Source organism: Giraffa tippelskirchi, chromosome 11 (genome assembly GCF_054371585.1).
Source record: "Giraffa tippelskirchi isolate mGirTip1 chromosome 11, T2T-mGirTip1v1.2.pri, whole genome shotgun sequence".
NCBI lineage: Eukaryota > Metazoa > Chordata > Mammalia > Artiodactyla > Giraffidae > Giraffa > Giraffa tippelskirchi.
In genome coordinates this window covers 19973475-20000989 of record NC_137285.1, presented here as the reverse complement: position 1 = coordinate 20000989, position 27515 = coordinate 19973475, and the positions used below count along the sequence as shown (strand labels likewise).

Genomic DNA, 27515 nt, shown 5'->3' with positions numbered 1-27515 from the left:
TTCAAGATCTTGGTTCTGGAGATGAAAAAGTGAGGAAAAGTGATGTTAAGAAGTTTCTGACTCCAGGCTATTCAACATCTGGCCATGTAGAATTATACACGGTAAGTCTGTAAAATGTGCACATTCAAGTATGGTGTGCTTTACCGATAGACATCCTAAGAAATGAGTTTAATTTAAATTTCATTACTATTTTTTTTTTTATAGATAAGTGTGGAGAGGGGAATGTCCTGGGAGGAAGCTACCAAGATTTGGGCTGAGCTGACAGGACCAGATGATGGCTTTTATTTGTCATTGCAAGTAAGACTTGTTTCCTTTAAATGTTGTTAAGATAATGTGTTTTCATTGCCAGCATTGTAATTATCTGTTTGTTTTGTACTGATTCTCCAAGTGTATTTAGCTTTCTCTATTATGATAATCTATCATTGTAAGTGTGATACATTTTTAATAGTTTTTGAGGAGTATTATTAAATGCAAGTTTTAAATTATTACATATTCGAAGACTTCCCTGGAGGTTCAGTGGTTAAGGCTCCTGGTTCCACTGCATGGGTCATGGGTTCTATCCTTGGTCAAGAAACTAAGATTCTCCTTACCACTCAGCGTGGCCAAAAAAAATTGCATATTCTTAGTAAATTGAACTTTTCCCCCCATAATGTAGTGAGTGACATTCTTTAGTCATAATAATGCTTTATGTCTTCAAGATTCAGTTTTTAGTTACTAGTGTAACTACTTTCATTAGTTTAGTATTTGCATGTGGACAGAGCTAAGGGGAGAGAGAGAGTGTGTGTATACATATTTACATTTAGACATACACATGTACACACACAGATGAATGCATATTTATTTATCCTGATTAAAACTATGGAATTTTAGTTTCACCTCTTCTCTGATACTTTCGTCTTCTTTCTCCCACACGAATAATCTTTGTTCTTCAGGGCACACAGGATGATAAAATATTATGGGCACTCTACCCCAAAATTCCTGAAAATACTTCTTAAAAAATAACTTGCTTGCATATACTTCCCCGATTCTGTTTAAAAAATAATTACACTATTTCTGCATGTTGGCATCTGACAATGATATAGTTACTCTTCTTTTAACCCTTATTAATCTTAGTTCTGTAGGTAATGACAGTTTTACCAGACATGAAGTCTATTATTTCACATTTTCTTTTCTTGAATATCTTAAAAGATGCTACTATTTATGCTTCTGAGATAAAGTTGCTGTCAAAGTTTGATGGTGTTCTAATTTCCTTTCCCTTTTATATTTAATTGTTCTTTTGTGCCTGTATGTACGAAGGATTCTTTAAAGTTTGGTAATTTTATTAGAGTTTATCTTGTATTAGTCATTCTTGGTCAGTATTCTCAGGTAGGTGGTATGCTCTTTTAATATGTAGTTTCAGATCTTTATTTTAGAAAGTTTTTGAATTATTTCTATTTATAAAATTTTTAGTGTTTTCTTCCTTGAATTTCTCCGTTCTAGGACTCCTCTTATCTACACATTAGATCTTTCCTTGTCTTTAATATTTATTTTCTCTTGAATTCTTCTTAATCTTTCTTTATTTCTTTCTCTTTAACAGCTTTATTGAGATATAATTCACATACTGTACAGTTCACTCACTTAAGAGTATAATGATTTCTGGCATATTACAGAATTTTTTAAAGTTCAGTTCAGTTCAGTTGCTCAGTCGTGTCCGACTCTTTGCGACCCCATGAATTGCAGCAAGCCAGGCCTCCCTGTCCATCACCATCCCAGAGTCTACTCAAACCCATGTCCATCGAGTCAGTGATGCCATCCAACCATCTCATCCTCTGTCGTCCCCTTCTCCTCCTGCCCCCAATCCTACCCAGCATTAGGGTCTTTTCCAATGAGTCAACTCTTCTCATGAGGTGGCCAAAGTATTGGAGTTTCAGCTTCAACATCAGTCATTCCAATGAACACCCAGGATTGATCTCCTTTAGGATGGATTGATTGGATCTCCTTGCAGTCCAAGGGACTCTCAAGAGTCTTCTCCAACACCACAGTTCAAAAGCATCAATTCTTCGGCACTCAGCTTTCTTCACTGTCCAACTCTCACATCCATACGTGACCACTGGAAAAACCATAGCCTTGACTAGACGTACTTTTGTTGGTAAAGTAATGTCTCTGCTTTTAAATATGCTATCTAGGTTGGCCATAACCTTCCTTCCAAGGAGTCTAAGTCACTTCAGTCATGTCTGACTCTGTGTCCCCATAGACGGTAGCCCACCAGGCTCTGCCGTCCCTGGGATTCTCCAGGCAAGAATACTGGAGTGGGTTGTCATCTCCTTCTCCAGTGCATGAAAGGGAAAAGTGAAAGTGAAGTCACTCAGTCGTGTCCGACTCTTAGCGACCCCATGGACCGTACCCTACCAGGCTCCTCCATCCATGGGATTTTCCAGGCAAGAATACTGGACTGGAGTGCCATTGCCTTCTCCCAAGGAGTAAGTGTCTTTTAATTTCATGGCTGCAATCACCATCAGCAGTGATTTTGAAGCCCAAAAAAATAAAGTCTGACACTGTTTCCACTGTTTCCCCATCTATTTCCCATGAAGTGATGGGACCAGATGCCATGATCTTAGTTTTCTGAACGTTGAGCTTTAAGCCAACTTTTTCGCTCTCCTCTTTCACTTTCATCAAGAGGCTCTTTAGTTCTTCTTCACTTTCTGCCATAAGGGTGGTGTCATCTGCATATCTGAGGTTATTGATATGTCTCCCGGCAGTCTTGATTGCAGCTTGTGTTTCTTCCAGCCCAGCGTTTCTCATGATGTACTCTGCATAGAAGTTAAATAAGCAGGGTGACAATATACAGCCTTGACATACTCCTTTTCCTATTTGGAACCAGTCTGTTGTTCCATGTCCAGTTCTAACTGTTGCTTCCTGACCTGCATACAGGTTTCTCAAGAGACAGGTCAGATGGTCTGGTATTCCCATCTCTTTCAGAATTTTCCACAGTTTATTGTGATCCACACAGTCAAAGGCTTTGGCATAGTCAATAAAGCAGAAATAGATGTTTTTCTGGAACTCTCTTGCCTTTTCGATGATCCAGTGGATATTGGCAGTTTGATCTCTGGTTCCTCTGCCTTTTCTAAAACCAGCTTGAACATCTGGAAGTTCACAGTTCACGTATTGCTGAAGCCTGGCTTGGAGAATTTTGAGCATTACTTTACTAGCATGTGAGATGAGTGCAATTGTGCGGTAGTTTGAGCATTCTTTGGCATTGCCTTTCTTTGGGATTGGAACGAAAACTGACCTGTTCCAGTCCTGTGGCCACTGCTGAGTTTTCCAAATTTGCTGGCATATCGAGTGCAGCACTTTCACAGCATCATCTTTGAGGATTTGAAATAGCTCAACTGGGATTCCATCACCTCCACTAGCTTTGTTAGTAGTGATGCTTTCTAAGGCCCACTTGACTTCACATTCTAGGATGTCTGGCTCTAGGTGAGTGATCACACCATCGTGATTATCTGGGTCGTGAAGATCTTTTTTGTACAGTTCTTCTGTGTATTCTTGCCACCTCTTCTTAATATCTTCTGCTTCTGTTAGGTCCATACCATTTCTGTCCTTTATCGAGCCTATCTTTGCAAAAAATGTTCCTTTGGTATCTCTTAATTTTCTTGAAGAAATCTCTAGTGTTTCCCAATCTGTTGTTTTCCTCTATTTCTTTGCATTGATCGCTGAAGAAGGCTTTCTTATCTCTCCTTGCTATTCTTTGGAACTCTGCATTCAGATGCGAATATCTCTCCTTTTCTCCTTTGCTTTTCGCTTCTCTTCTCTTCCCAGCTATCTGTAAGGCCTCCTCAGACAGCCATTTTGCTTGTTTGCGTTTCTTTTCCATGGGGATTGTCTTGATCCCTGTCTCCTGTACAAGGTCACGAACCTCTGTCCATAGTTCATCAGGCACTCTGTCTATCAGATCTAGTCCCTTAAATCTATTTGTCACTTTCACTGTATACTCATAAGGGATTTGATCTAGTTCATACCTGAATGGACTAGTGGTTTTCCCTACTTTCTTCAATTTAAGTCTGAAGTTGGCAAGAAGCAGTTCATGATCTGAGCCACAGTCTGCTCCCGGTCTTGTTTTTGCTGACTGTATAGAGCTTCTCCATCTTTGGCTGCAAAGAAGATAATCAATCTGATTTCATTGTTGACCATCTGGTGATGTCCACGTGTAGAGTCTTCTCTTGTGTTGTTGGAAGAGAGTGTTTGCTATGACCAGTGCGTTCTCTTGGCAAAACTCTATTAGCCTTTGCCCTGCTTCATCCTGTACTCCAAGGCCAAATTTGCCTGTTAACGCCAGGTGTTTCCTGACTTCCTACTTTTGCATTCCAGTCCCCTATAATGAAAAGGACATCTTTTTTGGGTGTTAGTTCTAAAAGGTCTTGTAGGTCTTCATAGAACCGTTCAACTTCAGCTTGTTCGGCGTTACTGGTCGGGGCATAGACTTGGATTACTGTGATATTGAATGGTTTGCCTTGGAAATGAACAGAGATCATTCTATCGTTTTTGAGATTGCATCCAAGTACTACATTTCAGACTCTTGTTGACCATGATGGCTACTGCATTTCTGCTAAGGGATTCTTGCCCACAGTAGTAGATACAATGGTCATCTGAGTTAAATTCACCCATTCCAGTCCATCTTAGTTCGCTGATTCCTAGAATGTCGACGTTCACTCTTGCCATCTCCTGTTTGACCACTTCCGATGTGCCTTGATTCATGGACCTAACATTCCAGGTTCCTATGCAAAATTGCTCTTTACAGCATCGGACTTTGCTTCTATCACCAGTCACATCCACAGCTAGGTATCGGTTTTGCTTTGGCTCCATCCCATCAATTCTTTCTGGAGTTATTTCTTCACTGATCTCCAGTAGCATATTGGGCACTTACTGACCTGGGGAGTTCATCTTTCAGTGTCCTATCTTTTTGCCTTTTCATACTGTTCATGGGATTCTCAAGGCAAGAATACTTAAGTGGTTTGCCATGCCCTTCTCCAGTGGACCACATTCTGTCAGACCTCTCCACCATGACCCATCCGTCTTGGGTGGCCCCACACGGCATGGCTGAGTTTCATTGAGATAGACAAGGCTGTGGTCCGTGTGATCAGATTAGCTAGTTTTCTGTAATTTAATTTCAGTGTGTCTGCCCTCTGATGCCCTCTCACAACACCTACCGTCTTATTTGGGTTTCTCTTACCTTGTATGTGGGGTATTTCTTCACGGCTGCTCCAGCAAAGTGCAGCCGTTGCTCCTTACCTTGGACAAGGGGTAACTACTCACGACGACCCCTTCTGACCTTGAATGTGGAGTAACTCCTCTCTGCCCTCCTGTGCCCACGCAGCTGCTGCTCCTTGGGCCAGGGGTAACTCCTCTCGCTGCCGCTGCCGCCCCCGGCCCCCGGCCTGGCCTAGCTCCTCTCGGCCACCGCCCCCGGCCCGGCCTAGCTCTTTAAAGTTAGGGTAAAATATATAACAAACTTGCCGTTTTATCCATTTTAAAGTGTATGATTTAGTGACATTGATTATATTCACAGTGCTGTCTAGCCATCACCGTTACACAACTCCCCCAGCCTCTGATAACCTCTCATCTCTTTTCTGTCTATAAATTTGCATATCTTGGTATTTCATATAAGTGGACTCATGCAATATATGACATTTGTGTATGGCTTCTTTCACTCAGCATATTGTTTTCAGGGTTCATCCATGTTGTAACCTGTGTCAGTTCTTAATCCTTTTTGTGACTAGTACTCCATTGTATGTATATAGCACTTTTTGCTTATTTGCAAACATTTGTGGAGTGACAGACTGTAAATGAAGACCTGGTTCAAGAAGTAACTGTGTAAAGGAGACCAATTATGATGATTCCAGAGGCAGGGTGAAACTATAAGTAAGCTGTCTAGAGCATGAATCTTGGACTTTTTATGAGAGGGGTCAGATAGTATCATAGATCTTGCAGGGCATGTATCATATCTGCTGACTCTTTGTGAATTTTTTCCCTTCCTTTCTAAGATACTTTCTCCTTCCTTTCCTTAAACTGTTCTTAATCATAAGATCATGCCAGATTTTGTCCTTAAGCCTGGTTTATGGTCCCTGACACAGTAGCAGGTGGCTCTCAAACTGAATCAGGCTCTGGCCGGTGGGGAGGGAGGGATGTGTGTGTAAATCTTATGATCCTTGTGAGGTTATACAGAGTAATACATAGGAATTTCTTGTACATGAGTTTTCCCAGTGGCAGCATTTTATACAACTATAGTGTAATTTCACAATGAAGATATTGATACACTTCACCAGATTTTATTCAAATTTCTCTAAGGCCCTGGATAGGATTTTGATTGGTCCATATAGGATATTGGTTATTGTCTTTCATTTGAAATTATTGCCAGAATTGGAGCACTGGTAGATTTTGTTGAAATTGTTGATCCTTAGCAGTTTCCTTGGAGTGAAAGGATGTGGTAACGTTGCCCTTTGTTACTGTCTGCATGGGCGCAGACAGCTGGATGTGAGGAGTGAGGGCCTTCAAAGAGACATCTGAGATTTCCCTGGTGGTCAGTGTTTGTGATTCCACACTTCAGTGCAGGGGCCGCAGGTTCCATCCCTAGTCAATGTACCTAAGATCGTGCACACTGGGGCGCAGCCAGAAAGTTAAAGAATAGGAGACCTTCTTCTAGGAAGGCATAGCCTATTTCTTTGAACCTCCTCAGCAGCAAGCACATATGACTTAAAATTTGTTTAATGTGTGTTGACATTAGGAAAGCCATGTCAGAATCATTTACAAAATTTTTAAAATAATGTTTATTTATTTATTTTTGGCTGTGCTGGGTCTTCATTGCTGCTTGTGGGCTTTCTCTGGCTGTAGCGAGCGGGGGATACTCTTTGTTGAGGAGCAGAGGCTCTAGGCATTGAGGCAGTAGATTTGGTGGAAGGACCTAGTTGTTACTCAGCATATGGGATCTTACCGGACCAAGGGTAGAACCTATGTCCCCTGCATTGGCAGGCAGATTCCTATCCACTGTACCACCAAAAAAGTCCACAAAATCACTTGCAATTCCTCTGTAGTGTGATACTTATTTTAAAACTATAATGATTAACTTAACACTGTCAAGCTAGATCACATTGTTACATACTTTAAACATTGCCTTAAAGTATAGAGTATTTCACATCAGCTGATAAAAGATTTTTAAATGTACTTTTCACTCAACTAGTGTTTCATAGACTTTGCAATAATTATATAAACAGTGTTTCAAATCATGTGAACGAGTAAAAGACAAAGGATGTTTAATATCCACGAAACATAAAATACTGAGTCATTTTATCCATTTAAGAATTATCTTAATATAAAAAGTTAGTAGCTTAGCAAACAATTCCTTTTGTAGAAAAGGAAGTGTCAGTTGGTCAACTGTGTCCAACTCTTTGTGACCCAGTGGACTGTAACCCGCCAGGCTCCTCTGTCCATGAAATTCTCCAGGCAAGAACACTGGAGTGGGCTGACATTCCCTTCTCCAGAGGATCTTCCCTACCCAGGGATCGAACATGGGTTTCCTGCATTGCAGGTAGAGTCTTTCTAGTCTGAGCCACCAGGGAAGCCCTGTAGAGGAGGGCTTTTTTGTAGAGGAGCTGGGAAGATATCTTTCAAACTTTTAACTTTTCCTTCAATTTGGCTCCAGAGACCCTTGCTTTGAAATTGTTCACCATTATTTAGAAGAGATACTAATTTCCCAACCTTATTTTTCCTTGAGTTAAATGGTGCTTTTTACAACTCCTTTGTCTTAGGATTTCTCTCATAAAGTCCAACTTTTAAAAATTAAAAAAAAAAAAAAGAAATACCAAGTTCCGTTGTCTAATGCATCCTTTTCTTTCACTTCTGCATCATATTGTGTATTATTTGTTCAACATTTGGCTTTCTCCTATTACAGCATTACTGTCTACAGATGAGTTTGTGATATTTCATGTGGTATTTCACCCTCACAAACTGTAGGCTTAAAATTGTAGCACTGGTGGATTAGATGAATTCAGAGGACTGTGAATGATCAAAATTGTTGTCTTGAAGGTTATATTTCATTGTAACTTGAAGGAAAGTAACATACCATAGAATTATTTCCCATGAAGACCCTTCCTGCCCACTACTTAGATTCCTCTGTCACACCTCTGAGCCTGTCCAGGCTGTGAGTCCAGTGTCATGGACTAGAAGAAGCAAAATTTTCTCCATTGGACATGGTGCTTTAAGTCTTATTTAACACAATTTTCTAAAAAATATCTTGACCTTCAGCCTGCCTCAGAGTTAAGGCCTTCACCTTGTTTAACTTGATTACACAGCAGCGTTATCCTTTCTTCACAGTTCTGTATTTACCTATACATTTGGCATTATAGGCTTCCCTGGTGGCTCAGAGGTTAAAGCGTCTGTCTGCAATGCAGGATACCTGGGTTTGATCCCTGGGTTGGAAAGATCCCCTGGAGAAGGAAATGGCAGTCCACTCCAGTTCTCTTACCTGGGAAATCTATCAACGGAGGGGCCTGGTAGGCTACAGTCCATGGGGTTGCAAAGAGTCGGACACAACTGAGCGACTTCACTTTCACTTTCTTTCACTTGGGCATTATAATCTTTCAAAGGGTAAAATTTGCTGATGTGATGGTACAAAAAGCAAGGTTGATTTAAAATGTATAATGTTGACTATATATTTCTCACCATTTTTTTTTTAATAGATAAGAAACAACAAGAAAACTGCCATCTTAGTTAAAGAGGTGAATCCTAAAAAGAAGCTTTTCTTAGTTTATAGACCAAATACCGGGAAACAGCTCAAATTAGAAATTTATGCTGATCTAAAAAAGAAATATAAGAAGGTATTTTTCCATTTGTACATGATGTTATATATGAATACTTTTTCCTAATGTATTGAAAGTATGTTTATGTTTATATGTGAAATTTTGTCAGTTTTTCCTCTTTGATTACTGGAATATGGTTTTCAGGAAAAGTTTTTAACTTTTTTACAAAGTCTTGTTAAATTAATATCCCAGTTGTAATGTTATCAACCATTAGGAAAATTATGATTATTTGAAGCAGCTTATGTTGTCAGAAAAGAAAGCTGTAACAATGCTCACTACAAAAATTAGAATTTTTTAAATGAAGGGAAGATGTACAAGACTAAAATACCTTCCCACCAACTCTTGCTTTTATTGTGAACTGGTGTGTTTACATTTTGCAGTGGTTTCTAGAAAAACAGTGAATGCCTGTTGTTTCTAACTTTACTACGTAATTATTTTGTTGTTAGCATTACCTTATATTACTATTATTCCTAGCCATTTTCCACTTGAAAACAATTTGTAATTGTTAGCTATTTGAAATATTCATTACACAGGAAAGCCCTCATGGGAGAGCTTTAGCAATCAGATGCAAGCAGTAGCAAGGGCCAGGTTCTCTATGCAAAGATGATTTTAAATTGACTTCAGAGATCAAGTTGGGCAACCAGTGTGTGTTTCAGTGGAATTTTCATCTTCTTTTCACAGGTAGTCTCAGACGATGCCCTGGTCCACTGGTTAGATCAGTATAATTCCTCTGCAGATACTTGTACTCATGCTTATTGGTTAGTATTTTTATGTTTTTCACCATTTATTCCATTTGTCAAGATTTAATTTAAACACCTCTACTCTTTGGCAGTCTGTGCCTGTAAGTTCATGGGCAGTTACCAGTTGCTTGTTGTTTATTCAGGCAGAGGTACATAGTGGAAGTCTCTGACCACACACTGTTTACATCTCCCCTTTGCTGTTCATGGATGCTTCCTTACTTCTGACTGACTGTCATCTGCCTGCAGGGACTTAATTATCATGCTTGGGGTTGAGACTTAACTTTTTCTTTCTACTTCTCTCTTTGTTTCCTTCCTTCCTTTTTTTCTTACATTCCCCCTCTCCTGCAAAGTTTTATTGGTGTCCCAAGTCAGTTTTTAGAGAAGGCACTGGCAACCCACTCCAGTACTCTTGCGTGGAAACCCCATGGACAGAGGAGTCTAGTAGGCTGCAGTCCCTGGGGTCGCTAAGAGTTGGACACGACTGAGCGACTTAGCTTTCCCTTTTCCCTTTCATGCACTGGAGAAGGAAATGGCAACCCACTCCAGTGTTCTTGCCTGGAGAATCCCAGGGACGGGGGAGCCTGGTGGGCTGCCGTCTATGGGATCGCACAGAGTCGGACACGACTGAAGCTACTTAGCAGCAGCAAGTCAGTTTTATTTTTAAGGCTAAGTAACATCTAGGAAACCACAGAGATGCCTCAAGTAGCTAACAGCAGTAGAAAACTTGACTGTTGAGCCCTGGAACCAATCCTGCTGAGCTGCTAGGCTAGCCAGAGGTGTTGTCAAGTCATTATGTTCATTTCAGGGCATTGAGAATGGAATATCTTGGCCCACTTTATGAAAAGGGACTCAGGATATAGATGAGTTTTAGCCAGGTTTTTATTTAGACACATGTAAGTAGATAGCTTTGCTATGACATAAGCAAGGTTTTGTTTGTTTTTGCTGAGGCCTTTTTCACTTAACTGATTTAGAACCATATATTTGTCCTTTAATACTGTAGAAATGACTGTCAGAATTATCTTATAAACTGGCATTAATCCAGTAAACAAACATATTAAAATGACACATGCAAAATGGCTATCAAAACCAATACATCAGCCCTTTTATAGGGAGCCAGACCCCAGAAATAACTGTAATTTTAAAATCACTAGTGATACCTTAAATTGGACAGGATAATCTAATATGTGAGAAAAATTGCAGGCTCTGAAACTGTCACTTAAGGTAAATGATAGGGCAGTTTCTGTTTGAAATTCAGTAGGTGTGAGCCTGGTGTGTGTGCATGTGTGCATGTTCACATATGTGTGTATATATATACATATTTTTTTTTTATCTCTCCTAGGCGTGGCAACTGCAAAAAAGCAAGCTTGGGATTAGTTTGTGAAATAGGTCTTCGTTGCCGCACATACTATGTATTATGTGGCTCAGTACTGAGTGTCTGGACAAAAGTTGAAGGTGTTCTTGCGTCTGTCAGTGGCACAAACGTGAAAATGCAGATAGTTCGTCTAAGAACAGAGGATGGACAACGGATTGTAGGTGAGTCTTTTTTTTTTTGGTTCAAGCTGTGAGAATAAAGAAAATCAGGTCCTTGTTTTTCTTATTTTGCTTCATAACATCTTAGAATCTGTCTGTTCCAGTGGTGGGGTAGAGTTTCCTTTCTGTCATGTTCTTAAAAGGATGAACGAAAGTTGAGCTTTTGGTTGTCTGTAGTTGGTTGTGGCTGAGGTTCTGATGTTGTGCTTCTGCGCTGCCCGCAGTGCTCTTGCTCCCTCCCTCCCTCCCTCCCTCCCTGTTGACCTCTGTGCAGGCTCTCTGGTATGAAGATGAAGGATTCTCTGACGTCTGTCTCTTTGTGTTCGGGCCACGTGAGGCTACGGAACTCAAAGCCACTGTGCACAGAGGCTGGACTGAAGTCATCCAGGGAGCAAGGGAGACCAGGCTGGCGGCTCCCACCAATCCCTCAGTGACAGGCTTCACTTCACAGGAATCCTCCCAGTTACTGTACTGGGCTTGTCAACGTGCTCTTTGTTTCTTTTGCAGCAACCTTTCTCTGTATCATGGATTGCCTGTGGGCCAGAGTCAGTCCATGAGCATTTTTTTGATCCTCAAGTATTTTTGGTTGCCAGATTTCAGTTGAATTAGTTGCCACCTTTTAAAAATCAAAAGAATGGATTTCTATCTTCTTTAAAAAAAAAAAAAAAAGATTACAGCACAGAGAAGCTTGGAGCATTGAGCCCCTGTTCCCACATGAGAGAAGTTCAGGTTCCCTGATACAGGATATATACACTGTACAGTTTGCTGACTTCCACACTTCCACTTGAAGTTAGTGTTTCACTGTGCATTTGAATTTGCAGCCACTATCTGGAGTCTCTTTGGTACATTAATACATACCAAAGAAGGTGGTGCTTGCATGTATTTGTAGACTGCAAAGATAGTGGCTAGGAAAATCCTGTATCTGGCTTTCTCCTGCTCCAGCAGGTAGGTGGTGTTGCCCTAGACACATGAATGTGCTCAGGCATTTGTGGGTAATACTGCTGAGCGATCAGGCTGTTGCTGAAGGGGCCAGTTCAGTTATTTAGTATTCATTTAGTTTCTGTATGAAATCTTGTTCATTAACTTAATATTGTAACATCATTTGGAATTTCCTGTGAAGCTGTAAAATACAGTATGAGTTCTCCTGGATGCAACCTTTATAAATTGTTTTCTCCTTGCAGGTTTGATCATTCCTGCAAATTGTGTGTCTCCTCTTATAAATCTCCTTTCAACTTCAGACCAGTCTCAACAGCTTGCAGTCCAGCAGAAACAGCTCTGGCAGCAGCGTCACCCCCAGAGCATCGCCAGCTTGAGCAGCACATAAGAACAGACAGGTTTCAACATGGATGTATCTGAAATGCTGTTGAAGCATATCATTTGCATAAAAATCAGGGACAGTTTCCAAAGAATTATAATTTTTCTTTCAGTTGTGCTCTCTCTAGTTAATTTTCTTGGGAATAAGGACAAACCTGGAATAGATAGCAAAACTGAAAATCAGCAGTGCCGACAGTGGTACATCTGTCTTTCCTTGTGCTTTTCCCATGGTACTTACCGTATGCTTTTACTTTGGGTGAGCAGAGGGGTATGTGCGTGTGTGTGTCAGTCTGTTTGTTTGTTTGTGAGTTTGTTAAAAGCTGCGAACCATAATTGGTTTAAAAATGCTTGGAACTTCCCAAACTGGCTTTACTTTTATGTTATACAGTGCTCAGGGTTAACGCAGTACATCCATGCCATTGCTGTGGGACTTACCATCCCCGGATGCATGTGTTTTGAGTCTATAAATAGAGAAAATATATATTGGTTTCTTTTTCCAATTTATTAAAACAATAGGTTTATTAAAGCATGAAATGAAAGGTTGCATATCATGCATTCAGGTTCTTTTCTAGTTTTTGTTCTGACAGTGCATGTCTTTGAAAGCATGCGTAAACAAGATTAACACAGAAGTCAAGTAACAGAGCGAAACATTTGTAGATGTACAGCATTGGTTATTGCATTTTTATAGTGTTTATACCTGGGTATTGCTTCAAACCCTGCAAAATCTCCTCCTCCCATTCTCCCTGCCCCAGGTTTCTTGTCAAGGTAATGAGTACATACATTTTTTTGGTGATAAAACTCTTAAAAGTTAATTTTAATGTATTAATAGCATTCCTAATGTGTGCTGCAAAAAAGGCTACAAGCCTGCTTTTCTTAAAGTTACATCTTTCTTAACTTTAAGATAGTTGTAGAAAGGAGTACAGATTGGCTTCTGTCTTGCAAACAATCTTTTTTTTTTTAACTTCATTATCTTAATTTGCTTTGTCACTCTTAAAAATGAAAACTTTGTACTTGAGTTGTAAACTAGACAATGAGGAAACACTTGAGGCTTCTGCTGTATGTTTATTTCTTGTTGTTATTGTTGTTACTCAGTAACTTGAATATTGTTTAACGTGTTGTAAGACATTGTAGAGTTTATCTCAAGCTGTTAAAAATGGTAATGTACAAATGTGAATAGACACTTATCTATAATATGGGTAAGTTTTGTTTCGCCTATAATAGATGTTTATAAAAACAAGTGAGGGGACAATTGGTCTTTTGTTTCTTTTTTTTTTTCCCCTTTACTTTTTTTGCTTGCACAGGTTGCACTATTAAGAAACAGAGATTGTATAAACCTGGTCAAAAGCTGCAAGATACCACAATCTTGTAGATGTCAAATAAAAAGTTATTATACTAACCCGAAGTGGACTCTTGTTTAGGCCCTCACCACCTCCAGAAGTAGCCTGTGACGGAAACGCTGCAGAACTCGGCGTGGTGTTCAACATTCCAGGTAGCCTTAGATTTTGGCTTCAAACCCACCCTATAAAATCAAAATGGTATTGAGGAAGGGGTGAAATAATAGTGCTTTCAAATGTTTTGCAAGTTGAACTGTTCTCCTTTGTTCCTTTCTAAACTTCTTGCAGGATCTGGTGAGATGTATGTTCAGTGGTGGGTAAGCTAGAGCTGTCATCCTCTTGTGTTTCTACAAGCCTGAGTTTAGTTAGGTCACGTTCACCATAAGTTTTCTTTCTTTGGATTTATTTATTCTTGACGCCTAAAAGAACAAATTAAGAATAATTTCGGTTCTTTGGCATATTTTGCCCAGTGGATGCAACTTTTATCCTCAGTCTATCCTTATATCTCAGGCAGTGATCCATGTGAATAGCAACCAGTGTCCCTTGTTAGGGCCTCTAGACCCAGCTGGCAGCCAAGATCAGAGTTGTCCAACTGCACCAAAACTTCCCAGTTAGCTCTGTTTTTAAATCAGGAGCCTACTCAGCTTCCATCAGCACCCCAAGGAAGATAGAGCTGTGGAGAGGAAGCCTAACCTGCCTGCTCCCTCCAGTGAGACAGAATGGCAGGGTTGTGGAAGAGAGACTGTGTCTTGTAGGCTTAGCCCAACTTTGCTTTTTTTGTGTGTGCGGGCATCTTTTTTTTTTTTTTTTTAAAGCAGGTTATGTTTTTTTCCAAGCAGCTTCAGTATGAGGATTCTTTAATACGAAAATAGTTGACCCTCACAATTCACGATGTAATGTTTGCTCTTGGAATAGCTATCTTGTTACAGAGGGGAATGTGTATGTCCTGTTCTTTGTAGAACAGCTTTATTTTGCATTTTTAAAAAAGGTCCAGAAATAAGTCCTGTGAAACTCTCAGAGTAGACCTCGGAAAGGCAGCCGTGTAAACGGATGGGGAGCTGAGGGGCCGGCTGCCCACGCCCGTGGTGGTGCGGTGTGCACGTGAGCCCTCGGAGCCTCTGCCCACGCTCCTCTCTGGAGGTGAACATACGACCTTTACACTGTGCCCTTATCCAAGTCAGCAAGTTTTAGGTTGGTCAACATGGGGAAACCCAGCATTCAGTGTCCTCTTCTGTCAAAAAAAAATCAAGTCTCACATGAGAGCTAACTTCTGTAAAACAGGTCTTGTATTTCAGGATCTGAATGCCACGTCTTAACCCAAGGACCTTGTTGAACCGTATGTGAGTCCATTTGGCCTCTGTAATGCCTTTGCTCCCTTTTTAGCAATATGGCTCTGAGCACAAAGATCTGATTATGAATCATGTTCGTGTTTTCAGAGTTTACAGTACCGATTGTGCTGAAAACCACTTTCCCAGTCCAGAGCTGCTCAGATGGTATTGGGGGAGGTTAGTGTTCCCCTGATCTAGCATCCTCCATACCACAAGGTCTCTAGCTGCAGTTTAGTGGGATTATCCAGATATGTATCAATGATACAAATTCCTAAAAGTATTAATAAGGTATTTTTAAACCCAACTTGATGAAAAAGTAAATATCTTAAGCAATTTTCCCTTTCTGCTGCTAAATTGCTGATACAACTCTTCAGTATCTTTTCTTCACATCTGTATATAAGTTAGCAAGAACCTGCATCCAAAGCAATGTAGGAGTGTGTGTATGTATATATATATTTATTCTAATCCAGTTAGCACTTCAGAAACCTTTTTGAGTTGCAACAGTAAAACCTTTTAGTTTTATCTTGCTTCATCTGTAAAGGTAAAAGTTCTAGATTACCAAACTCCAGGGGAATATAATATTTTAGAGGCATAATTTTCTGGCTGTACCCCCTGGGGCATTCATTTGCTAATCTCTGTGTGATGCTATCAGAACAACTTCTGACAGGAATGACAAGCAAGGGTACCAGAACAGCACTTAGAGTTGTATAATGGGAACCTTTCCCTCAGTCCCCTCCACTTTCCAAGGAGGGGGAAGAAAAGCAATAGATTAGAAATGATTGATGCATCTCAATTGATGAAAGTAGGAAGAGAGGAAAAGTGTTTTTCCCTTGGGTCCTTTTCTTGATTAGATGTTAAGAGGAAACTCCCTACCCAGTTACTCTCTTAAAAAATGTACCTAAATGACATTCGACAGTTTCTACGAATGGTGCTACATAAAGAGTCGCTGTGAAACTGGTACCCGGTTAACAGATGTTTGGTGAATGCAGGCATCCCAGTGGTAGTGGGCATTGGTTAACTATCCTTCCTATATCTGAGGTCTCCTTGGCTAACACCACACCCAGGTGCATGCACTGTGCATGCCTTGCTGCTGGAATATGCAGCAGACAGTCCATGTGGCTACAGCTGCGAGCAAAAACCATTTATAAAAAGTCCTCGTTGGATGCCAATTGTCTAATACAAGGCAGTGCGTTTTGAGGGCATATAAGTGAAGGAAACACATTTAGATACCTGCAGCTCTAACTAGCTAGTAATTTTTTTCTGAGTACTTGAGGTGAAATCCAAAACCCACCTTCTAATCTTACGCTGTACTTATATATATGTACATAATGTGTATATATGGAAATGTTGAGTTCTTTTGAATTCTGAATGTAAATATTTCTTGTAAATTGGGACCCCACCCACTTGTTTGTCTCTTTTCCCTCCTCCAATTCTATTTATTCTTTTCTTGATTTCCCATAGGGGGCTTCTTCTGATTTTTTTTTTTTTTTCTTTTTTGCTGTAGAAACATATGAAAAGCTTAAGTTGAATTTGTTCATGTATTTTAGAATTCGGTTTTACATCTTTACTATAGAATTCCTGTGTCTGTTTTGTGTTAATATTTTTCAACATACCTGATTGTGTTTTCAATTTTTATTACAAATTTTTTACTGTGTGCAATGCATTGTATTGGGGGAATGTACTTGAGTGCAATTTCTGATACTGTCATTATATGACTAGTTATGCTCATTTATGTTGCTCTTTGGAAGCTATAGTGAGCCTGTTTTCACCTGAAAAAATTTCTTCCCAAGACTTTCTTTAAGCTCCTTTAACTTCTTCAGTGCATTTGGGATCAAACTCAACTCTTCAGTAAACCTGACTTGTTTCTTCCTTTGCAATTTTTCAGGCCTGCACCACATCCTTCATCCTTGTGGCTTTCCAGCCAAGAGCGAAATCTTGTAGATCTGAACAGTGATGTATGGGCTGCTGCTGCTGCAAATTTTCTGTTTCTTAAAGAAGTTGAGCCTGTCCTTTTAGCCTTCAAATAATAACCAGAAACTTCCTTTCCAGTGAGCATGGGCGATCTGCTTCTGTCCCACCAGTTAAGGGGTGGAGACGGGCCCAGTATGTGCTGGTGTCAGTACTGGCAGGTGAGGTTAGAGAATGTACTTCCAGGGACAGTTGTCCTCCCGAGTAGAGCAGCACAACTGCTTGTGCAGGCTTCCCTGAGCCTTAAGCTCAAGGGCTGATGCTGTGTGTTAACTGTGGAGGGACAGGCTGGTGGGATCCCTTGAGCTGTCCCACCACCATCGAGATGTTGAATTGATCTTGACTAGATTGGCTGTAAACCTAGGATCTGAGAGGGATGGAGGCACTCTTAATGATTGGATTAGTGCTGCCAGGAGGGCCCACTCAGGAGTGGCTCACAGAAGTGGTGGTAATCATTACCACCACTGTGGTAACAGGCAAACACTGTGTTTCTACCTACAGATTTTGCACTTTTAAGAAAATATTCCTCAGTAACTTTCAGGAAAGACACCATGAGCATTTCTTGCACCTTTCATTCATGTACACGTTTCATTCGTTGCTCTGAGCTTGGTAGACTTACTAACATTTAGAAGTTGTCTGTATTTAGGTGAGTTTTAGGAACCTAGTGTGTCTTGAAAGAGGACCTGTCAGAGGTGAGTGCCTCTGTCTGAGGCTTCCCTTCTCTGACGCCCAGGAAGCAGTTGAACCACGTGGTTTGCAGCAGCAGCTCTCAGGCTGAGGCCACACCCTTGGAGTGCAGAGTCAAGCAAGGGCTGCCACCTGGGACGTAGGCTATCTCCCATACTTGCAGGTCAAGCCTCCTTGGGGCTGAGGGTCAGTCCGCAGGCTCCTTAGTGAGAACCCCCTGGCTTTCCCACCCATCCCTCTATCCTGAGGGCCTTTCTTGCTATGACAGTATTTGTGGCACTGAAGAAGATAAAGAAGCTTGAGCCTTCTTTCTGACTTCCACTTTACGGGGCAGAGAGCTTGTATTTTCTACGTAGCACATTGCCGTCTCACCGCCATCAGAGAAAAAAAAATCATCCTGTTCATGGTTTATACTGAATTTGCAAACTACTGATATTATTTTTCAATAACCACTTGTATCTACCATCAACCATGAGAGGTGGGAAGAGGTACGCTGTATCTCTGCAATAAAACTTTTGCCAGGTTCTACCTCCCGCTGAGCAAAGGATACTTTTGTACTTAGGCATAGATCTTCCTCCTTTACTAATCTGACATGGTGCATCTTGAGACAACATGTGATGGAATCCAAAGACAATTTGAAACAAAGGTGGATGTAAAACTCTTTCAGTTGTTTTTGTTGTGTTCTTTTTTACAATCTCTTTTTATATTGCTACTCTGTTTTTGAGTGTCCCTCAGTGTATGAAGGTACGCACTGTTCTGATGATACTGCACTGCTTCTTCAGCCTTCCGTGGTGATACAGTACCAAGTGTCCAGAAACAATTGTTCTAACCGTTTTGATTTGTAACTTTAAAAAAAAATAGGGTCTCATGCAATAAAAAAATGTATTGGCTGCATTTAGCGAGGTTTATACCCTTGCAAGTAAAAACGATCAACCATGAAGCGTGACAAAATTCTGTAGTTTTTTGTTGTTGTGTTTTCTGATTTTTGTTTCTTTTTTTTTTTCTTTTTTTTTTTTGTAAGATTCTTAAATAAATTAAACTGGCTAATATGCTTTTATCTGTGTGTTGTCTTTGACTGGGCTCTGTATACCTGTTGGAGCTGTGTCAGGGCTCACCACGCTGACCTAGAGAGCTTCTTTCCACTGGGGGCTTGGACTTTTTTTTGGCTTTGTGTTTAAAAAGAATTCTAGAAGACTTCTTAACGATGAGGATAAAAAGCAACCCAGCGCTTGTTAGAGCAAAAAAAAAATGGCCGTGCCGCTGTAGAGCTTCAGTGAGTTGACACTGGGTGCCCGGGCCAGGGGGCTCGGGTCACAGGTGTCCTCTGCAAGGTGCTGCAGTGTTGGAGAACTTGGGGTGTGAGGCTTGCTATTGAAAATTCATTCCTGCCACTGCACAGCCATCCAATCTGTGAGTCTGAGATCGGACCTCTGCTGATGAAAAACAAAACGTAAACTACTGCAGACAGCTTAGTATGTGCCAGTCACTGTGGGTGCTTTCCATAGTCCTCAGTCCTCTGTTCTCAGATGAAAAGCCTTTCTGTCTCTAAGGCTTGTGGAATTGGTGCCTGTATTTCATGTTTCTTCACTAAATATTTAATAAGCCACTGCTATGTGTCTAGCAGCGGGTCGCATGGCTCTCTTTGGTAGGGATTCTTCATGGGTAGTTATTCTCATGTCGGAGACAGCAAATAAGCCATCAGGTTAAGGTTCCGGTGGTCATGGGAGCTAGGAAGGAAACATCAGGAATGCCGGGTATGGGAGTGGTAGTAAAGGGGGGAGGAGGTGAGCCACTATCCACTGACACCAGACTGCTTTGTGGAGCCTGCAGTGGACAGAGAGATGGAGGGTGGTGAGCTCTGGGGCTTGTGGATGGCAAAGTAATGATTGGCCGAGAGATCCAGTCAGATCCTTGCACTGGGCTTGGGGAGCCAGAGAATTTGGGAATGAACAGGAAAAGAAGAAACTACAGGATACCCAGATGAGTAGATCCCTGTGTGTGTATATGTGTGTGTGTGTGTGTGAATTTGGGAATGAACAGGAGAAGAAGAAACTACAGGATACCCAGATGAGTAGATCCGTGTGTGTGTGTGAATTTGGGAATGAACAGGAGAAGAAACTACAGGATGATGAGTAGATCCGTGTGTGTGTGTGTGTGTGTGTGTGTGTGTGAATTTGGGAATGAACGGGAGAAGAAACTACAGGATACCCAGATGAGTAGATCCCTGTGTGTGTGTGTGTGTGTGTGTGTGTGTGTGTGTGTGTGTGTGAATTTGGGAATGAACAGGAGAAGATACTACAGGATACCCAGATGAGTAGATCCCTGTTGTCCCGTGTGTGTGTGTGTGTGTGTAAGCCTCCTTGCCTCTATTCACCTCTATGCCATGTCAGAGCTGACACTCGCTTTACGGATGAGATGGGCACAGAGGTTGGGGAACTGCAGGGGTGATTTGGACCAGGGGTCCATGCCACTCACTGTTCTCTAGATGTGGACAAAGGTATTTTTAAAAAACATTAAAAAAAAGTGTCTGGAGTCTGGCTTGTTTGCGAGTCCTCTTTGTGGGCTTTGAAATGCTTGAGAGAATCATGTTCAATTTGTAGCTTGAAATGCTTAAGGGAATTTAATCAAATTTGTAAATGGTGTTCACGTTGAGGGGAATTTAGCTTGCCAAACACCTGAGACAATTGAGCATTAATTGAAGAACAAGTGAAAGGGAGTGTTTTACATTTTAACTGAAATCTCACAAAAATATTTATAAATTGAGCATCAAGATTTAAAGAAAATTGTTCTTAAATGTATAACCTTAATACATTGAATGTTAATCTGAATAAGAAGAAATGAGAGGCCAGATGTCATGGAGAGCCTTCACCGTCCTCACTGAGTTTTCCTGTTAACGGTTCCAGTTTGCTTTGACTTTATTCCCCTTCAGGGATTCATCTGTAATCCAGGTCTGCTTTCTGCTTCACATGCTGTTCCCCTGGGCCTCCACACCATTGACCTTTGGGCCAGTCCATTCTTTGCAGAGGGTAGGGAGAGGTGGGGGCTGTCCTGTGCATTGTTTGGTGTTGAGCAGCACCCTCGTCATCTACCCACTAGATACCAGTCGTACACACTGCATACCCTGCACCCTGCCAGTAGTGAAAACCCACAGTGTCTCCAGACATGGCCTCTTGAGGGGAAAAACTGCTTCTAACCAAGTTGATCACACAGAGGCCAAGGCTGGTGTCTGATCTGTGTGTCTGCACACACGTTTGTGTTTTATAGAGGACAAGGCCCGTGAACAAGGGGGCAACACCCTTGAGATAATGGAAAATAGAAATGTTAACTGGCTAGGGGGTTTGGAGTATGCACAATACAATTTCCATAAGTATGAATATTTATCAGCTAGTCATTTGAGAGCATGATGTAAAGAAGCCATCTGTGAAGGCCTTTATGGAGAGAAAGGAGGCTAAAAGAAATGTGCAAAATGTTTATTTTTAGAGCCCAACTCTCAGCAAGTTGGCTCTGTCCTCTGAAAGCTGCCCACTCTGGGCGTCAAGTGCATCTTTGGGTTAGGAGAGGCAAGTGCCACAGTGCCAGTTCCAAACTACCGTCCCATTAGGAATCACCACCAGGTAGCATGCAAAGGTAAGACGGCTAGGTGAACACTTAATTAGTCCAGAATACTTAATTTTTATGTTTGTGATTGGTTGTTTACTTGAATAAGTAACACCAGCACCTGACAGAAGTCAACAGGCAGACGAGAATGCACACTGAGCATTCTCTCTGCTCCTCCCGCTTGGCCCTCACTCTCATTTCCAAGGCAGTCATTCTTTCCAGTTTCTTCAGTATCCTTTCTTGGGAAACTTGAGAGGGTAAATTTTTGAGTATCACAAAAAATGCTCTAGCTTCTGTTGTTTATCTGTGGTTGTAGGCAAGATTCATTCTCACAAAGATGGATGTGCAATTATTGGAGAAAGGCAAACTGGAATAAATTATTACTTGTAGAAAATAGAGACATTCATGAACCTTTGGTAGAAAGTCAAGTGTTCTGTGAAGATGCCCACTGTTTAGAGACATGAGGTCCCTAGAATGTACTTTTTCATCTCTAGTCCTAGATCAAGACAAGTTATAGAATCCTCTAAATTTCTGCATTAATATTGGATTTCTGTTTAGCTATTTCCACAGTGTATGTTTTTACATGTGTGTTTCCTGTTCAGAGGTATTGCTATGCAACTTGGATTATTCTGTTTGCAGATCAGATTTAAGAAACAAACTTTTGAGGTCTAACACAGGGATTGGCAAACCATGGTCCACGGGTCTATCCAGTCCACTGTCACCTATTTTTGAATGACCCTGGAAGCTAAGAATAGTTTTTATTTTCTTAAATGTGTGAAAAAATACTTTTTTTTTGTTTTGTTTTTTGTTTGTTTTATATTTATTTATGGCTGCATTGGATATTCGTTGCTACACTTGGGCTTTCTCTAGTTGTGGCGAGTGGTGGTTACTTTTCATTGCGTTGTGCAGGCTTCTCACTGGTAGCTTCTGTTGTTGTGGAACGTGGGCTCTAGGCTTGCGGGCTTAATTGCCCCTTGGCATGTGGAATCTTCCCGGACCAGGGATCAAACCCATGTTCCCTGCATTGGCAGGTGGATTCTTAACTACTGGATCACCAGGGAAGCAGAATATTTTGTACCATGTGAAAAATACCTGATATTCAAATATCAGTGTTCACAAAGTCTTATTGGAATCCAGGTACGCCCCTCATTTGATGTATCATCTAAGGCTATGCTATAATGGCAGACTTGCACAGTGAGAGATAATGTGGCCTGCAAAGCTTAAAATATTGACTATATGACCCTTTTCAGGAAAGCTTGCCAGCTCCTGGTCAATAAAACAGAAATAATGGCAGAAACATAACAAAATTAATAAATTTGGGTGTAGACTTCTGATCAAAACCCAACTTGATGTCAAATATGGTTTTACTGTCCAGAGGATATAAACCACACTGGAGTCACTGCTAAGTTAATCATGATACTTTACCCACAACCTGTCTGGTTATCAAACTGTTGGGTTTGACTGCCTATTTAACTAGCTTTTTATGTCAGCGGTCTCCGAATGTTTTTGTCCACATTGTCTTTTTGTTTTGTGTGTTTTTTGGCTGTGTCCCATGGCATGCAGGACTTGCAGGATCCTAGTTCCTTGACCAGGGATCAAACCTGTGCCCTCTGCAGTGGAAGCACCGAGTTCAAACCACTGGACCGCCAGGGAAGACTTTGGTCACGTATTCTAGTAAGCATTTCTGAGTATACTTCCACTGTTAATTTATTAAATTATGTATAAGTTCTACGTGTGCTTCTGTGCTAGTATATATGCAGTAAATCCCACATGTATAGAAGTTTAAATACACCCTCAACTCCAACACATCAGCTTCTTACCACCTGGGGCAGGTTCACTCCACTTTGGAGCTGATGGCCCCAGAATGGTATCAAGTTTCCTAACAGTTTCAAGACTTTCCTGATGTTTTTCCCTTAGGCGAAAATGGTACATATGTTGTCTGACTGCTTTCTTCGGATGTTAAGAGTTTTGAGAATTCTTAGAGCTTCATCCCATCAAACCTCCCTAATCTTATAGATGAACTAAGGCCCAGATAGGTTAAACAAGTTATTTCAGGCCTAAAGAGTTGGCTCACAGTGGATCCAGAGCTAAAGCTTATCCCCTGAGGCTCTTCCACTGGACTCGGCTTTCTCCTTCATCTGTTGTGTTCCCTGGCAAGTCACTCTGTGACATACCCATTAAACTAATAAGGGTCCATTCTAGATCATTATAAAACCACTCATTTACAAGGATCTATCTTGATTTCAGGGTGTTTGAGCATAAGCCACCTGTTCTCTTTGCTTGGCCCTGCAATAAACCTTTCTTTGCTAAAAAAATAAAAAATAAAAATAAAGCTAAAGGGACTTACTGGAGAGTTTCATACAGATTTCTTTTTTTTTTTGGCTGTGCTAGGTCTTAAGTTGTGGCATGTGGGATCTAGTTCCCTAAGCAGGGATTGAACCTGGGTCCCCTACATTGGGAGCACAGAGTCTTACCCACTGGAATCTATAAATGTGACTTTTTTGGGGATAAAAGGTCTCTGCAGGTGTAATTAAAGTTCTTGAGATAAGATCATCCTGCATTAATTAAAGTAGGTCTTCAATCCAGTAACAAGTGTTCTTAGAAGAGCCAGGGAGAAGACGCATAGAGAAGAAGGCCATGTGAAGGCAGGGCTGGAGTGATATGACCACAAGCCAAAGAATGTGTGTAGCCATTCTGGAAGCTGGAAGAGGGAAAGGATCCTCCCTCCGGCCTTTAGAGGGAGCAGGTCCCTGCCCACACCTTGGTTTCAGACTTCTGGCCCCCAGAACTGAGAGCAAGTAAGTCTCTGTTGTTTTAAGCCACCAGTTAGTGGTAATTAGATAATGGCAGCCCCAGGAAGCTAACACATCTTTTATGGAAAGGGAGTTGTGAGCAGGAAGAAGGTTGTGAACAGGAGTTACCACCTACAAATGAGAATTGATCTTGCTTTGCCTCATTTCTAGGAGCACACTGAGGCCCTTTATGGGATGTTCTATATGCCTTGACTAGACATTCAAGGATGCAGGTCTTTCCTTTATGTGGTGCAAACTCAGGGAGACCAGCCACATGCAATAGTGGGCATTAGCAGAGGGGCTGTCAGGCAGGGAAGTCTTTTCAGAGGTGGGATGGTTGAGCTGGGCTTTGAGGGGTGAGCAGGAGTTCTCCAAGTGAAACACAAGGGCAAGTTGGTGTGATGAAGGCTCTGATGTGGGAATGAACAAGCACCAGGGTCATAATCTAGTCTGGTCTGAAGAAGAATTCATGGGAGACAAGGGGTAAGGAAATGGCTCCAGTGTAGGGGGGTGAGAGGGGACAGCTAAACAGGGCAGCCATGCCTGTAATGATAAGCTTCATCACAACATGGGGATGGTCTTCTCCTGCTGCTCCTGCAATAGTGCCTGAGATGTAGTAAACACTTGATAATTATTAATATTTGTTGAATAAAGGGGATCTTCCCCCCTCCCCCACCATGATCTCAATAGATGTAGGAAAAGCATTTGGGATGAGGTGGGAGGGAGGCTCAAATGGGAGGGGATATATGTATATTTGGGGCTTCCCAGGTGGTGCTAGTGGTAAAGGACCTGCCTGTCAGTGCAGGAGATATAAGAGATGCAGGTTTGATCCCTGGGTCGGGAAGATCCCTTGGAGGAGGGCACGGCAACCCACTCCACTATTCTTGCCTGGAGAATCCCCATGGACAGAGGAGCCTGTCAGGCTACAGTCCATGGGGTCGCTTAGAGTTGGATATGACTGAAGCGACTTAGCACGCACGTATGTGTATATATATATATATATATAACTGATTCACGTTGTTGTACAGCAGAAATTCACACAGTATTGTAACGCAATTATATGCCAACAAAAAAAATAAAACATAACTTTAAAAAAAGAAAAAGGATTTGGGTTTCCCTGGTGGTCCAGTGGTTCAGAATCCACCTTGCAGGAGATACCAGTCTGATCCCTGGTCCACATGCCTCCGGGCGGGTAAGCCCTTGCTTTGCAACTACCAAAGCCCGTGCACCCTAGAGCCCTTGCTCCACAAGAGAAGCACCGCAGTGAGAAGCCCACGCACCGCAACTAGAGAATAGCTCCTGCTCCCTGCAACTAGAGAAAGCCCATGTGCAGCAACAAAGACCCAGCACAGCCAAAAATAAAATGAAAAAAAGGAAGTCTGATTCTAAAAAAGCATTTGACAAAATCCAACTCTTTTATGATAAAAAACACTCAACAAACTAGGCAGAGAAGGGAACATCCTTAACTTGATGAAAGGCATCTATGAAAAGGCCACAGTGAACATCATACTTAATGGTGAAAACCTAAAATCTTTACCCCTAAGATCAGGAACAAGGCAAGGATGTCTGCTCATACTGCTTCTATCCAGTTCTGTCCTCGAGGTTTTAGGCAGAGCTATGTGGCAAGTAAAAGAAAATGCATTGCATTTGGAAAGGAAGAATGAAAACTCTGTATTTGCAGATAACATGATCTTATATAGAGAGTATCCTAAAGAATCTACCTGCAGACACAAAACAACTATTACAGCTAAAAAGTGAATTCAGGAAAGAAGAAAATATAGGAAAATAAGTTGTGTTTCTACACACTAAAGATAACCCTAAAATTAAGAAAACCTCACAATTGCATCAAAAATAATGAAATACTTAGGAATACATTTAACTGAAGAAGTACAAGGCTTGTATACTGAAAACTGTAAAGAAAATTGTAGAAATTAAAGAAAAAGAACTAAATGATTGGAAAGACATCTTGTACTCACGGAATGGAAGAGTTAACACTGAAATTAAAATTGCAATACTCCCTAACTGGATGAACTTAATACAAGCTGTATCAAAATTCCAATTTTTTTGTAAAAAAAAAAAAAAAGACAAGCTGATCCTAAAATTCATAGGGACATGCAAAAGACCCAGAATAGCCAAAATAATCTTGAACAAGTTGGAGCACTCAGACTTCCTGAATTCAAAGCCTACTCCAAAGCTACAGTGTAGTAGGGACACAAATCTGTGTGGTAAGGACACAAGGATAGATCCCATAGATCGATGGAATAGAATTGAGAGTTTAGAAATAAATTCACACTCATCATCAACTAATTTTCAACAAGGGTGTCAAGACCATGTAATGGGGAAAGAATAGACTTTCCAACAAATGGTACTGAGACAACTGACTGGATATTCACATGCAGAGAATGAATTTTATGTATGAATCCATACACAAAAATTACCTAAAAATGGATCAAAGGCCTAAATATAAGAACAAAAAGTAGAAAAACTATTTGAAGAAAACTTAGGTGAAAATTTTCATGACCTTTGACAAGATACGATACCCAAACCACAAGCAAATAGAGATTTAAAAATAGATAGTTTGGACTTCATCAAAATTAGAAACTTTTGGAGCATTCCCTGGGTGTCCAGTGGTTAGGACTTCTTGCTCTCATTGTCAAGGGCCTAGGTTCAATTCCTGCTTTGGGAACTGAAATCCCACAAACCACCTGGTGCTGGAGGGAGTGCGGGTAGAATTAAAACCTTTTCTATACCAAAACTGTGGGCTTCCTTCATAGCTCAGTTGGTAAAGAATCCACCTGCAATGCAGGAGACCCCGGTTCAATTCCTGGGTCAGGAAGATCCCCTGGAGAAGGAATAGGCTACCCACTCAGTATTCTTGGGCTTCCCTTGTGGCTCAGCTGGTGAAGAATCTGCCTGCAATGTGGGAGACCTGGGTTCGATCTCTGGGTTGGGAAGATCCCCTGGAGAAAGGAAAGGCTACCCACTCCACTATTCTGGCCTGGAGAATTCCATGGACTGTATAGCCCATGGAGTCGCAAAGAGTCGGACACGACTGAGAGACTTTCATTTTTCGTACCAAAACGATCGAGAAAATTAAAAGAGGGCTTCTCTGGTGGCACAATGGTAAAGAATCTGCCTGCCAATGCAGGAGACATGAGTTCAATTTCTGATCTGGGACGATCCCACATGCCTTGGAGTAACTAAGCCTACGTGCCACAACTATTGAGCCTGTGCTCTAGAGCCTGGGAGCCACAAGTGCTAAGCCCATGTGCCACAACTACTGAAGCCCACACACCTAGAGCCAATTCTCTGAAACAAGAGAAGCCACTGCAGTGAGAAGCCCTTGCACCGCAACTAGAGTGGCCCCCACTTGCAGCAACTAGAGGAATGCCCG

At 41.3% G+C, this 27515-nt stretch overlaps 2 protein-coding genes across 21 annotated transcripts in view; both read left to right on the top strand.

Annotated features, from left to right (window-relative positions):
* SBNO1 (strawberry notch homolog 1) overlaps positions 1–13811 on the top strand; it is a 65517-nt gene extending 51706 nt beyond the window's left edge. For 12 of the 19 annotated variants that reach the window (XM_081540281.1, XM_081540279.1, XM_081540275.1 and 9 more), the window contains 6 exons: positions 7–101; positions 205–297; positions 8712–8849; positions 9513–9589; positions 10911–11104; positions 12283–13811. In XM_081540281.1, the coding sequence (XP_081396407.1) occupies positions 7–101; positions 205–297; positions 8712–8849; positions 9513–9589; positions 10911–11104; positions 12283–12425 (740 nt within the window). In that variant the 3' untranslated portion in view covers positions 12426–13811. Of the gene's footprint in view, positions 1–6; positions 102–204; positions 298–8711; positions 8850–9512; positions 9594–10910; positions 11105–12282 lie in introns of all 19 variants that reach the window. The other 7 variants (XR_014068559.1, XR_014068557.1, XR_014068561.1 and 4 more) reach the window with 1 other exon arrangement.
* Positions 12357–27515, top strand: part of CDK2AP1 (cyclin dependent kinase 2 associated protein 1) — a 29080-nt gene continuing 13921 nt past the window's right edge. Inside the window, exons 1-2 of one of the 2 annotated variants that reach the window (XM_081540355.1) lie at positions 12357–13904; positions 22893–23003. The gene's annotated coding sequence lies outside the window, so the exon portion shown is untranslated. Of the gene's footprint in view, positions 13905–20567; positions 20681–22892; positions 23004–27515 lie in introns of those variants that run through there. The other variant, XM_081540356.1, reaches the window with a different exon arrangement.